The 15,097-nt window shown below is 44.2% G+C and overlaps 1 protein-coding gene across 1 annotated transcript; it reads right to left on the bottom strand.

The window, feature by feature from the left end:
- Positions 1-7,710: 7,710 nt before the first annotated feature.
- Cnga2 (cyclic nucleotide gated channel subunit alpha 2) lies at positions 7,711-13,865 on the bottom strand. The gene is made up of 6 exons (XM_059251267.1): positions 13,741-13,865; positions 13,284-13,379; positions 12,267-12,437; positions 11,100-11,207; positions 9,436-9,542; positions 7,711-9,110 (listed from the first exon to the last, which is right to left on the bottom strand). The coding sequence occupies exons 1-6, from the start codon at positions 13,848-13,850 to the stop codon at positions 7,711-7,713; spliced, it is 1,992 nt and encodes a 663-aa protein (XP_059107250.1). The 5' UTR covers positions 13,851-13,865.
- Positions 13,866-15,097: the final 1,232 nt, after the last annotated feature.

The following is a 15,097-nucleotide window of genomic DNA, read 5'->3' as shown; positions in this document are numbered from 1 at the left end:
AAAAGTAGGACATACAGAAGGAAAGAAATGTAAAAAAGCCCTGAGGCAAAATGTAGATGAAGAGAAACAGGTTAAGTTAGAAGAGGTAGTGGGACAAGCATAAGATAAGGCCAAGCATTCATAACTAATAATAAGTCTCTGTATCATGATTTGGGAGCTAGTTGGTGGCCCAAAAGAAAGCCTGTTATGTGTATGTGTGTCAGTTATGAAAGTAGAAAGGTGACCATAAGAGGGGAAAAGAGATATTGAGTAAAAGGGTTATAATAGCAAAATGTGAAATGAAAGCAGAAGAGTGTAGGGTTGAAAGATCCAAGGCAGGGGGTGGTGTGGGAGAAGTTGGAAGTTAGTAAGAGGTTAACAAAAACAAATTATGTTTGAAAACACAATAATGAAACCTATAGTTTGTATGAAAATTTAAAAAATAGAAGTATTTTAAAATCACAGGCAAGTATATTAACAAGTGGATATGACTTTCACAACATTCAAAATTATTAAACACATGATAATATTTGAGAACACACAAAAATCAAGTTTGAGCCAGCTCAAAATAAAAAGCCCCAAATGTCCTCAGTTTGCACAGTTCATCTGTTTGTGGTGTTATCTCCATAACTGGGTTAATAACTCATCAGGAATCTGGGTTTCAGCCCCACAGTGGCTTACCTGAGGAGCTACTGCTGTCATTTGGACAGTCACTACTTTGCCCACCTTGGCTTCAGGCAAGAAAAACTGTAGTCAGAACAGAGAAGAAGGGGAAATATGGAACCTGCAAAATGAACTGCATTCACAGAACTCTTTGCAGGCTAATTTCTTCTTCCCCATACTCTCTCACTACCACCTACCCACTGGCTCACATCTTCATGGATTTCATCTATTTACCTAAAGTATTTCCTATTATGAATACAATTTTGTAGCTGGAGAATTTCTATCCGGGTCCCTCCAAGCCCCGGCAGACTGACAGCCCACTTATAAAATAAACACACAGACGCTTATATTACTTAAACTCTTTGGCCTAATGGTTCAGGCTTCTTGCTATGTAGTTCTTACATCTTAAATTAATCTATTTCTATAAATCTATACCTTGCCATGTGGCTCATGGCTTACCGGCATCTCCACATGCTGCTTGTCATGGCGGAGGCTGGCAGTGTCTCCTCCCACCTTCCTGTTCTCTCAATTCTCCTCTCTGTTAGTCCCGCCTATACTTCCTGCCTGGCCACTGGCCGATCAGTGTTTTATTTATTGACCAATCAGAGCACATACAGACCATCCCACAGCACAATTTGTTTCCTAAAGTCTATATTTTTATTTATAAATGGAGTAGGAGACAGACAAGTCCACAGACTTAGAAATCAAGAGGACCTGAGTTCAATCTCTGAACCCACATAATGGAAAGAGAGAACAAAATCCCAAAAGTCCTACACACACACAAAAAAAAAAAATCAGGAAACACAGTTGGTGCCTCATTCTTTCAGCAAGCATTTACTCGCATCTAAATTTAATGAAGCACTGAACAGGGACAACAACAGGCAGCTTGATAAAACAGGAGGGCTGCAAAGAGCCATGAGCAGGAATCTCAAAACAACAGAAACTAGGTTTGGTCAAGAGGAAAAATGTGTAGAGACACAGGCCCTAATTCTGCTGTGCCCATGACTTGTTCCTCTGTTTTCAAGGAGGGGCTCCAACCCAGCAGCTCTTTTGAAGCACATTGCATATCCTAGTGCTCAGAGCTGAAATCGATCTCCAGCAGTGACTCAGAGGCAGACAGGCAGTGCAGTCACAGAGCTCTGTCTGCATTCCTAATTTGCCTGCTCAAGTTCTAGCCTTATTAATGTTATTTACCAAACCCTATGGTCCTGATACCTGTCCTCAGCCCTTGCAGGAGCCCTCCAGCCATTGTCCCTGTATGTATGTCACATCTTGTCACTTCCTCTTAATTCAACAGGTCCTGGCAGCCTTTCTACAGACCTTCTTGCTCACTCTTGCATCCCAGGAGTCTGGAATATAGCCTAGAGTCTTCAATTCTATCCCTCCCACAAGAGATCCCAACCTAACACCTTCCCAGAACACATCTCAGCCCTATCCCTTACCAGAACAAAACAGAGAGGTGAACGGCCCACAACTAAACAACTCCTCCATGTTCTAGGGCAAGAAGGAACAACTTATCACCAACAGTGCTGCAGCATGACCTTGTGCTGCTAGCATATGTGACCAGAGGTTCCATCAGTGAGAGGATGGGGCAAGGGGCAAAACCACCAGAAACACGGAGATTGGGAGACTTAGAGCCATCATTTGGAAATCTTTTTCCTGCCACGTTTTCTGCTTCTCATCTGTTCTTCCCAAATGTTTTGATAACTAGGGATTTTAGTGTAGCACCCTCAGCAAAATCGAGGTCATAGAGAAGGGCTCCCAGGATGTGGAGAGCAGATAGGGGCTTGGAATCATCTATGGCATTCTCTACTTGTGGTGGCTGGAAACAGAACAGCACAAGGGATAGCTTTCTGAAGCTTACAGAGCAGTCTATAAACTGTAGGGTAGTCAGCTAGTTGCTGGACCAAAGTATTGTTTGGCTCCATTTAAACAATATGCTCACCCCACATGCCTTAACCTTTGAAGATCTATGCTTCAGTACCAAACAAACCAGTAGCAAGTTAGTGATGCTGGGGCATTTCCCACTGCCCTAGAGGATGAGTGTTCCCAAATGCAAGAAAGAAAGAGTCTCAAGAGGAGGTACTCACTTAACAGGGAAACAAATGCTACAACATAAAGCAGCCCCTTGACCATGGACAGCATCAGGAACTTCTGATTAGTGTTCTCATCCAACCCTGGCCCTAAAGTCCACCTTAACCACACTTTTAGACAACAAAGGAGAGCTGAGTCCCAAGGATTTGATCCCCAAGAACCAGAAGGATACTCAATGACCCCCAGGGTACCCACTCCTCTGCTACTCTCTGGTGCCATCATTCCAGGAGAAGTTGGAAGGACTTAGATATGGCACAAGACCAGGTTATGAAATCAAGTTGGCATTTAAATGACCTAACAACAAATTGCTCAATTTAATTTGCTTACTCAATCCAATAAAGGAGAAACAAGAAAACCTATCTAATTAAAAATATTGATCCACAAGAACTGGCAACTCCAAAGGCCTTGCTGGAAGTAGCACTTCAACAATGTGATACAAGGATATGAAAGAAGACAAATAGATTCTCCTCCTGTCTCCAGGAGGGCTACAAAGGCTCTGAAAAACTCTGAGCTCAAAAGACAAATTAATTTGTTCAGCTCAACAAGGGAAGCAAGATAATTATCAGATCTGTGAAGCCTAAGAAAGAATTCAATTCATGCTCCACTGCTCACTGGCAGCCACAGGCTCCACACATTGCCAGCCACAAACTGGAACCCTTGTCCTTGTGGTCTTGCATCACTGCTTGGTTAGCTCCCTGGTGTGGTACTTATCTGACTTGCCAAATTTCGTCTTTGAAGACCAGGATAAGGTTCTTAGGAAGAAGTAAATATGTCCGCAGACTCTCTTAGAGCACTTTTCACTTTGAGCTACACTCCAAGTGTGGAAAAATAGCAGGAAAAAGTCACAGAAAGCACTAGCTATAAAGAGATGCTCTCTTCCCCAGATGCTGCTCCTACTCAGTCCTCCATAGCACTGACTGGTCCTGGTCCTAATCTGAGAGCTGAGACCATTCCTGAATTGTGCATGCCAAACTTTTTAGTTCCAAGTGCATCTTCATTGTTACCCTTCCCACTGGGGCCAGCTATAGCTGGCTTGCTGGAAAACCCTAAATCAGGGCTAGATTGTCTTTCCAGGGAAATGTTCAACTCAGAGAGAAGCAAAATCACTCAATATTTGGCAGCTCAGTCCCTTTCAGAGGAAAAGTGACCTACAAGTAAACCCATAGCCAGCATGGCACACCATTCCTCCTGCTGGGACCAGATGGCTTCCCAACTCTGCTTATCCAAGCTTCTTGTTCTGGTTGAAAACTGCCTTCAGCAGAACCCTCCAGAGCCTAAGTAAACAACACACACAAATACGAGGGCACACGCGCGCGCGCTTGTGCGTATGTGTGTGTGAGTGTGTGTGTGTGTGTAATAAGGAGGATGTGACAAAAAACCCACCCCATTTTCTTGATGTTGGTGTGCCCTCTGGTGGCTGGGTTCCTTATCTGTGCCCTGTGGACTTCCTTGTTCCTGGACTAAACAATGGAGGAGAACCCTCTACCTTATTCTCCCTCCAATGAAGGATGTGACAAGTGGTCTATATTTTGGCCTCGGGCTAAGGAACAGATAGATTAATGCTGGTGAGGCTGCAGCTCACCTTGGGCCAGGATGGGGGTGGCATTCTGTAAGAGAGTTAGGGGCCAACAAGGGTCAGACAGAAAGAGAAGTAGTGGGAGGTAGTGGAGGCTTTTGTTTTCTGTAGAAAGTCACCAATACAAAAGAAATTTAATGGCCATGTAAATGTGGTAAATTATCTTTGGTGGATACTTTCAGAGCAAAACAAAACCATTCCAATTTAAACATTTGTAAATTAAGAGCACAGAACATCAGGTTGCACTGAGTAAACACAGCACATAATGGAAAATATACTTCAGTTCTTACACTTCAGCCAGTTACAGGAGAGAGGCGGGGGTGGCAGCCAACAACAGGCAGCAGAGAGACACGATCTTGCTGAGAGAATAGAGGAGAGGGGGTGGATAGGGCTTGGTCAGAAATAGACACTGTCTGACCAGGCTGACGTCCAAAGGCTCACCGGATGTCTGCATTGTGTTCAAACAGACACACAAACACAAATATCAAATCTCTGTGTGTGTCTCTGTGTCTCTGTCTCTGTCTCTGTCTCTGTCTCTGTCTCTCTCTCTCTCTCTCTCTCTCTCACACACACACACACACACACACACACAGAAGATTAAGAGAACATATACTTATGATGAACAGCAAGAAGTTGTGGAAGATGAAATGCAAGGATGTCTGGGAAAAGGGAAATTGAGCCCTAACGTCTGTGTCTTAAACCCAATGAAGCAGAGGGGTACCCTGCTTTGCAAGCAGCTGTGAGACTTGATTGAAGGTGAAGCAGATTCCATAGAGAAACTATCTCTTTCTTGCTAATAGGAAAGCAAGTATTTTCAATACAGCCATCCACCTGTTTCTGGCACTAGTGCTCTTCTAAGCTTACAAGAATAACATCTGTACGTTCTAGCGCTAGGTAAAAAATGAACTTAGTGCAACCTTAGCAACAAGCATCATGGCAAGCAGCTGTTTAGGGCTCCAGGGCCTCCTCCTTGTGTTGACTGGGTCTCTCTTAGGGCTCAGAGTCTTTTTTTCCAGCATAATACCAAACTAGAGAAGTCAAATACACACAAAATAGTGACCCATCACCAGTGCTGCCTCCCTACTGCCACCACCACGTGCCCTGGACCTGAGTCTGGGTGATGCTCCAGATCCCTCCAGGTGAGACATCCTCTAGCTAAGGCTTCCTACTGTAAGCCAAGGAATGAACCAAGAAACTGCATTAAATTTAAAAGAAGCACAGTTAAAAGAATTAAAATTCATGCATTGAAAGGCACAGTCAAGAGAGTGAAAAGGCAACTTGAGGGACAGGAAATATATTTGCAAATGTGGTCAAGAGTTAATGTCTACAATATATAAATGGCACTTACAATTTGATGACTCAAAAGCAGCGAAAGAATTTAACAGGATATTTTTCCAAAAAAGATATCCAAATGGCCAAGAAAGATGAAAAAACTTCACAGATTCATAACTCATAAGAGAAAGGCAAGTCAAAACCAAAATAAAGAACTGTCTCATGCCTAGTAGAAGGGCTCATCTCCAAAAACTGAAAATAAACTTTGGTGAGGATGTGGAAAAACTGGAAAATTGAACAAGTGTGGTAGTTCCTAAAAATAAAAGAAACCGTAGGACCCAACAATTTCACATCAAGATATGTGTGTCTTTAAAAAGAACTAAAAACAGGCTCTCAGAGATATTTTCATATCCATAGTCACAGCAGTATTTCAATAGCCAGATCATAGACATAGACTGAATATTCATCAGTAGCTGGGTGAATAAGTAAAATGTGTCATATCTATACAGTGGAATATTATTTGGTCTTTGAAAAGGAAAGGAAATGTGACATGTGATGTAACATGGGTGTATTTCAATGATACTGTGTGAAGTATGCTGACACAGAACAAATACTACAGGATCCCATTTATATGAGGTTCCTATAGCAGACAACTTTGTAGAAAATTGAATGTGTGTAGTCATGAACTGGGTTGGGTGGAATAGGGAGTTGTTTAATGGATAATGAGTTTCTCAATATGAAAAAGGGTTGGTGACTGATTTTACACAATGGTTAAGATGGTAAATTTTATATACCTTTCCTCATGGTCAGTGGATGAGTGAATAAATGAGGGAGAGAATGAGGTGATAGCATGTCTGAACATGAAACTGAGGTCTGTATGTAGACAGTACCCAGTAGCTAGCACTTACTCCTGTAACTCCTGATTATCTGGCAAAACCCAAGTCAGATATCTTTTCCTCCAGATTCAGTATGTGGCTGCTTGCAGGTGGAAACATAGGACTTTCAGTCACTTGTGTTCCTTCTTTTCTACATTAATTCACTTGCACATTCTCTTACTCTCTAGGTGGATAAACATTGAATGCCTCCTTTGTGGAAGACATGTCACCAAGGCTGCAGCCAAACAGTAAGAGAGATTGCCTTGACCTTTCCTTCAAGGAGTCTACAGTCTGGAAGGAGAGCCAGATCTGTTAAAACTGACCTAGGAAAGAGGGTGCTCTGAGAAGTGTGGAAGCCTAGAGAAGGTGAGACTGCCTAATTGGGGAGAGGGTGTAGGCAAGAGGATCTTCTGGTTCCAGGCATGAGTCCTAAAATACCAGTAAGGCTCAAGTGGGCAGAAGAAGATGCCCAAATATATGCCAGGAGGAAAACTCTTGGGAAAGGGGAAGAGAAATGTGAGGAAAGAAAGTAGAGATGAGCAATAACCACAAGTAGCTGAAAGAAATTTATTAACTTCTAAGCACCTCTAATTCATAGTATCTCACCCAGTACTACAGTCTTCACAAACTCTTCAGAACTTGTGTGCATAAAGGGGTGGTGCCTGAAGCTGCCAGCCACCTCTTTCTTACAGTGACATTGTCTGACAAAGAGGTATGACCCTGAGCAAGCACACTCAAACCCACCCTATCACTCCCCTCACAGCCCTTGCATGACTTGGGTAACAACGTACAGGGGCCTATTTCTGCAGCAACTTCTTAAATACATACACATGCATGAAAATGGACAGTTCAGAGCACATGTATGGGGAAGTATGCAGTAGGGAGAGACTAGATTTAAAGAAGCCAAAAGCAGGAGTCAGGCATTAAGGTGCACAATGTTCTTCAGAGAAGAACACTTTCCAGACTTCTGGTCCCAGGAAACCCCCCTGAAGGACAATTCAGTTCTTCCCTGGTTCCTTTTCAGACTTGGGCAGTACACTCTTGGAAATTCAACCCACATAATCTACACTGTCCACAAGCATGGCTGTTAGCTGGACTTGGAGGGGGACCCTGAGACATTGTAGTCAAAACCTTAAGCCTTCGCAAGGCTTTGGGAAGAGTTCAGAGGGACATGAAATGCATGTAAATGTGGAGTTCTATACAGTACTTCTAACTCCTGGGGTCAAAGCAAGGCTAGATAGGCACCTATGACTATTCATCAGCAGCTGGCTCAGGGGTGTTTATCCCATCTGATAGGTAATCATCCTCATGGTTCTGTTTCATTTTGGTCTCCAGCACTGTGATGCGTTGCTTGAGCTTCTGCTGGGCCCCGGTGTACTCAGCCAGCAGGCGGGCAAAGCGAGTGTACAATGTCTCCATGTTTGTCTCCAGCTGTTCCAGCTTCTCCTGAACATCTATCTCCATGCTGGCTGCCACTTCGTTCTCATCCAACAGACCTTCCTTCATAAGGATCTCCCGACCCCGCTCCTCTAGGACTTTCTTGGCATCAGGGTACTCAGTCACAGCTTCCATAAGATCATCCTTAGATAAGCAGAAGAGATCTGAGTAGCCCAGACTACGGATATTGGCAGTACGCCGATTGCCCATTTTGCTGCCCTTAATGTTAAGGATGCTAATCTCTCCAAAGCAGCTTCCAGCTGAGAGCAAGGCATACTGAGTCACACCATCATCAGCTACTACTGCCAACTTGCCCTCCTTGATGATGTACATTTCCTTGCCAATGTCCCCCTTACGGCAAATATAGTCCCCAGGGCTAAAGACCTGAGGACGAAGCTTCAGTACCAGCTCCACCAGCAGGCCAGCCTCACAATCCTGAAATATGCGTACTTTCTTCAGGGTGGACAAGTGGACATTAATGGCTATCTCAGCCCTGAGTTTTGCTGGCAGGTTCTTGAGGACTTCTCGTTCATCTACTGTCTTCTTATTGGTCCACAAGTAGTCAAACCATTTAATGACCTTGGCTTCCATCTCTTTGCTGACCTTTCGGAACTGCATGTAGTGTTTGACAGCATCAATCTTGGCCTGAAACTCTGCTCGTGTGGCATTCATGTTGGAGATCATGGAGCCCACATTTCCCACAATAGTGGCAAAGATGAGGACACCAATCAGAAAGTCAAAGATGACAAAGAGGTACTCCTCATCCTTTACAGGGGGTGGTGTCTCTCCAATGGTGGTGAGGGTCAATGTGGACCAGTAAAGGCAGTAAATATACTCCCTAGCCAGGTAGCCATACTCAGGGTCAGTAATATTGGGATAAACCCAGGTGTCAACCCCAAAGCCGATGGATTTAGAGATGGCATAGTAAATGCAAGCATTCCAATGGATGATGACCAAAATGTAGAGGACCAGATTGCTGATTCGGAAGATGTTGGGGTAGCTGGTGCGTGTCTCAGTGCGGTCAAAGAACTCAAACATACGAGCAAAGTGTAACAGACGGTTGAAGCGCACCTCAGGGCTGTGGATACCCACAGCAAAATAGATGAGGTCAGTGGGGATGATAGAAGCCACATCCAGTTTGAACTGCAAGGTGTGGATATAGTTGTCTCGTAATTTCTTGGGGTCTTTGACCAGGAGTCCCTGTTCTAGGAAGCCTGATAGAGATACAAAGCAGCATGTCACTTCTGTCCTCAATCCAGTCTCTCCCTAGAAGATAATTCTCAACAAGGAACTAACCTTCCTTCCCACAGAGAACTATAGACAATATAGCAAGACTGGCCAGAAGAACCTTAAGAAACCAATGCCAGATCTAAACCTCCATAAATATGTGGGGCCATAACATTTAAAGAGTATCCTAGCAGAGGTCCACCCAGGTGGTGGACTTCAATACCATGTCCAGTTAGTTTCTTCAGATTTTGGATTCAATTCTTTGAACTTAGGAGTCCAAATGCTGTTTGTGCAGCCCAGGTGCTCACTCACCTGTGCGCAGTCGAATGAAGAGGTCTGCAATGTAGACAGTATCTGAGAAGTAGTCCAGCACCAGCCATACCACAAAATAGTTTCTCTGTAGATCACTGAAACAGGCTCTGTAAGAGAACAGGGCTGGCTTCACTAATAAAACCTGGTAAAATTCCCTACTGGCCCTAAACTGTATACCTAACTTTTGCAGGGAGAGCTTCACATGGCCACCAGGGACAACCAGTGAGTCACAGTCAGCTTGATAACAATGACTAGTGACTTCTACCTCAACCCTTATTACTAAATAGGCATCACTGCATGTGTATCATCATTGACCATTGATAGTCTTCCTCATCCCCTAGACTATGAGCTCCAGAAAGAGAACACATCTTAGTCGTGACTATATGTCACATCCCTGGTCCAGGGCCCCAGACTGCAAGTCATCAGTGGTTTAAGTTGAATAATTAAATAAGGCATTAGAAGAACAGCTGACTGGCTTCTGTATTAATTACTTCAATAGATTCCTACTGAACACATCACCAAACCCTGGAAGGATGAGAATATATATAGTAGTGTAGTGGGGTTTAAGCTAGAGGTGGTTGAGACTAGAGAAATGTTAGTGGCTACAGGAGCTTTGTAGGAAGAAATTGGCAAGATTTGGACAATGAATGGGTAGAACCTATGGAAGGCCCCAGGGAGGGGACAGAGGAAGGGAAAGATCTGATTATGTACTAGTCCAAGGGCAGAATGGTCACATTTAGAACCAAACTCCCACACAATGTACAAAACAGACTGGACCACAGCCTTCAGCCATACTGGGCCATCAAGAGGGGCCTTGCTTATGTTAATCCTTCTGTCCAGAATGTCCTCTCCGCTAGCTTCACATATTTGAACAGATTGCTACCTCCCATCAAGATCTCAGCTAAGGTCTCTGACAGGCCTATTATGATTCTCCAGCAACTTGCTACCTTCAGTCCCTGGTACTATCTTGCTCATTTCTTTTGTTGCATGTTTACATTCAGTCTAGCTGAGAACACTGAAAAAAAAAAGCAGTGATTGTGTCTGTCCTGCTTTCTACTGTACACCAACACAGAGCACAAAACTCAATTAATATGCAGGTAATTCTTCCTGAGTGAATGACTGACACAGAGTAGTGTTACGTGGACTGCTGTCAGGAAAAGAGAGGACCAAGTTCAGTGGACCTTGAAGGTCAGCCTTGGAGTTTTATCATGAGAACAAAGGGGATCCATTAAATGGTTTTGGAAGAGAGAGTAGCATAATCAAATCCAAGTTTCTACATAGAATATTAGTTGCAAGTGTGGCAGATGTACTAGAGGGGTCAAGTGTACCTCCAAGGCATAGAGGCCGGACTACTGTAGTTTTCTGAGATAGAGAAGGGAGGAGGATGGCCTTACCAAGGACAGTACTGACATGCATGACAAAGCAGCTGAAGATTACAGGAAAGGAACAGGAAAAGGACCAACATGAAGACTTGATGGCATATTGAATAGTGGGAGCATTGAGTAACAGAGTAGATGAAAAAGAATTCAGCAATCACAAAATTCAGAAAGCATATTGGACTGTTGAATACTCTTTGTCCTGAGCTGAGATTGCTGTGATCTTAATCCCATTTCTTGTGGACTATGCTTCTGTGATCAATCCCACCCAGGCCCCTCCATTCTCACCTGGCCACCAACAGGCACCAGTTGTAAAGAACAGGCATGGCAATGACAAACAACCAGTGGTAATACCAGTCTCCAGCTGGGTCCAAGACAAACAGTTCAAATTTCTTCCTGAAGAGACAAATAGGGGTCACTAGGGGTTTCAGAACCCCAAATTCTCAAAAATATCAATGAAATAAAAGTATTGTGGGTTGAAGGGTAGGTTGTATTACAGTTTCCTTTTGCAGTGACCCACAGCCAAATAGCAGGCCTGCATTCTGACCATTGAAATGTTTATTGCCTCCCCTGCCTTCTAAAAGGGCCTGGCCAAGAAGATGTATCAAGGACAGAACTTGTAACACAGATAGGCTTTGAGGGGGTCTGAGGAGGGTGTATCTCAGGATGGAAAAGAGCTTTAAGCCTGTCCCCACAGTCCCTTTGGAAAAAGAGAGAAACTCCAGGCCAGTGATCTATATGTGCTTCCTTCCCATCCTCCCTTTCCATTCTCTAGACTCCAGCCTCCAAATCACTTTCCCAGATGCTTCATCCTAACTTGGCAGAGCTTTTTCCCTCTACTGACCAGAGATGGGGGGTGTCAACTTGGCCAGATATCCATTGTCATCTATTTATTCTTCAAATATCAGACCCTCCAATTATCCTATGTTTTACCTCCCCTCTCCCTCCTCCCTCTTCTGCTCAATCATCTCGGTCTCATGCTCCTGACTCCCATATAAGCCCCTTCAAAAACCTGCTTTCTTGGCCATGGTGGAGTTAGAATGGGCATGGCCTCAATAGTACTCTGTGAAATATAGTCTCCCTGCCTGATTATCACATACTGACTACTGGAGCTAGGCCTGGGGTGGTATGCACTTGGTTGAGCTCTTCTCCTGCTGAAATTCACTCCATGGACAGTAAAAGAATGTCTAACAAGGGTTCTACTATGGTGTGAAAAACACACTCCAGTTTCCCATGGAAAGGAAATCACTGTTATTTGAGAGGCCCTTGGTGAGGACAATGGAAATGTTCAGAGTAAAAAGAAATGTAGGAGGTCATCTCTGCCCAGTTCTTTATCTGCTATCATAGAGCTTGGCATGGCTCTGCACCTCCCCTGATAATGGTTAGAATTCCCACTGAGATCTCCCATGGCAAGTGTGGAAGCTTTCGGAGCCCACAAAAACTGGATAGATGTACTTGGCGCCCTTTCCTTCACCGTCCTTGTCGCCTTTTCCATCCCCCTGATGTGTTGTCACAGTCTGAAGCTCAGGCCCACGGAAACGCTCTAGGAAGGAATCAGGCCTTGGTTCCTCCTCACGGAAATTCTTGTTGGCCCAGTCTCTGATGATCCCCACCAGGCGGACAATCCTAGAGGGGAAAAAGAAGGAGTATGTGCCAAAGAAATGACCTGTACTGTTTAGACAAGACCTGTCCAAGAGTGTTCACTGCCAGTTGAGGGAGAGGAGAGAAGAGGGAAAGCCGGAAATAGACCAGGCCATGATTTCCTGTATGCTAAGATCTGGAAAGAGGCCAGCATTGTGGACAAGTGTTAGGGCTCAGGCATTATCTGAAGTATATCCTGTGAGGGAGGATGCCCTCCAAAGATTTCCTGTGTACTGTGACTCTTCAGTTCACTGTGAAACACAAACAGGAGATCTTCAAGGCAAGACTAAGATTATAAAGAGTCAGGACAAGCCAGTATGAAGACAGTCCCAGGCTTCTTGATTTCCCTATGAGGCCTATGATCTTGAGAACCTATATATAGGTTCTTCTGCTGTAAAGAATTTCCTCTACTGAGTGCTGAGGCAGCCAAACATGGAGGGAAGCCTCTCCTGTCTACTCTCATCTTGCCTCACAAGAGCCTCTAGCGCAGTGAAATAACACCTTGGCCCTGTGATTTCTAAAGGCTCTCAAGGTGATTATAAGTCACTGGTTCTCAACCTTCCTAATGCTGAGACCCTTTAATATAGTTATAAAATTATTTTCGTTGCTACTTCATAACTAATTGTAATGTAAATATCTGTGTTTTCCAATGGTCTTAGGTGACTCCTGTGAAAGGGTCATTCAACCCCCAAAGAGGTGGTAACCCACATATTAAAAACCACTGCTTGAGAGTCTTATTTAAAAAAAGCCTAGTGCAGCTAGAGGAGGGCCATTTGACAGGTCCTAAGAAAAGAAGAGGTAGCAGCAGGTCAGTTGAAGTGGAGAACTCACCTTCGGAAGCCACCTCTCCCCCTCCGTGGGGTATCCATCTCTGCCAGCCTTTGCAGTTCTGAGGAAGTGTCATCATCAGCCGCCTCAGACTGTGGTCTGCATACAAAAGAACAGAGTTGACTCAGGTTCTCTTAGTATGAGCTGTTTTTCCTCTTAGGACATGCCTAAACATCTCACAGTCCCTTTTGAAGATGTCCTAGAACCAAATGTAGCTTGCTCTATGACTGTAAGTCAGAGCTCCAAGGAGATAGTGCAGACTCTGGGTTATTAATGAAATCACCCAGTCTGAGCTGAGAGTGCAGCTCAGGGGATAGAGTGCCTTCCTGGTATGTATATGACCCTGAGGGTCTATCGTAAGTTTGGCAAAAGGAAGAAAGAGGGTGGGGTAGGAAGTGGGAAGAAGGAAAGAAAGAAGAAGATAAGGAAAACAAAAGTCATCTAACTTTAGTGGACTCACCTGCTACCCGTCCTGTGGTCATCTTTGCCATTGGCCTTGATGGTAGGAGGAGGGTGATGGTTATGATTATTAGCTAGAGAGCTCTTCACACCATTGGATTTTTCGGTCATTCTCCATGTACATCTAGGGCTCTCACCTGACAAGGCAATAATAACCAGTGGACTCTAGTACCCATTGAGAGCAGGGGAGCTAGTGGTGAACAGAGTGAGAATACAACCAGGCCCACTGACTTAAGTGGTTCACGTGTCAAAAAATTTCACTAGGGTAAAGGTAAGAAAACTACATTGTGTAGTTTAGCACTATTTAGATTTTAGATAACACACCAGAGTGAGGGAGTATAATCATTTCCTTGGCCCTTAGAGCCTGACACTGAAGCTAACGCTGAGTCCCATGGCTTCATAATGCTATAGAAGTCATTATTCATCATTATTTGGGGATTATGACGTTTGTTCAAACATGGAAGAGATGAACAGAAGACATATTCACAAAATAGACTGAGAAAAAGAAGATGAGGAAAGAACAAGCCAGAAGTGAGAAAGAAGGTTGTGTACTACAGTGTCTCTCACCACAGGAAAATGGGGTTCAGAAATCCTCAAAGTAGCTTTTCTGCTCTAAGGACGATCTGTATGCACCACTAGATGTGGATAAAAAGGGTCAGCATGCCCGCAGATTTTTCATGGCTTCTGTTGCTGGGCTCACAGCCTCCTCTGACTCCACAACACTGCTGTGAATTCTCAGACCCTAGAGAGTTGTGTAATTCAAGACTCCTGTGATGCAAACTGGGAGTGGGCAGGGGGAGCTGTCCTTCATACTTGCATGTCTCAGCACTGGGGGAAATGGAATATCCTTTACAGCAGAGGAGCCTACATATAGGATCCCAAAATTGTCATCACAGAGTCAAAGCTCCATTTGGAAATCAGGAAGTATGTAGTAACCTTTGTACTGGCCTTGCCTGATTGAACACAACCTCCATCTTGCTCTGACGATCTTCCTGTTGTTACACAGGAAATTTTGTGAGGATATCCACCCCCACAGGATGCACTCTAGGTCATGTCTGAGCTCCAGCACTTGCCCTCAATGCTGACCTTTTTCCAGCTTCTTTCACTTCTTCTAGCATCTAAAGCTGTCACCATGGTGACAGCAGTCACATCAAGCAGGCTCAGAGATGCTCTCCTAGTGCTCTCTGTGGGACTATGGCACCAGGATGCTAATGAGGACACATGAGGGAAAAGAATCAGCATCCACAAGTACTTGCTTGGACCCTGGAGGCAGTAGACCATGGAGACAGAAAGTTCCACGCAATACAAACAAATCCAACGCTATTCACATTGATGAGTTTCAAGGCTAGTGGTGTTAA

The sequence above is a fragment of the Peromyscus eremicus genome, chromosome X, assembly GCF_949786415.1.
Source record: "Peromyscus eremicus chromosome X, PerEre_H2_v1, whole genome shotgun sequence".
Taxonomy (NCBI): Eukaryota; Metazoa; Chordata; class Mammalia; order Rodentia; family Cricetidae; genus Peromyscus; species Peromyscus eremicus.
The sequence above is the reverse complement of the archived record's forward strand: the minus strand, read 5'-3'. Positions and strand labels throughout refer to the sequence as shown.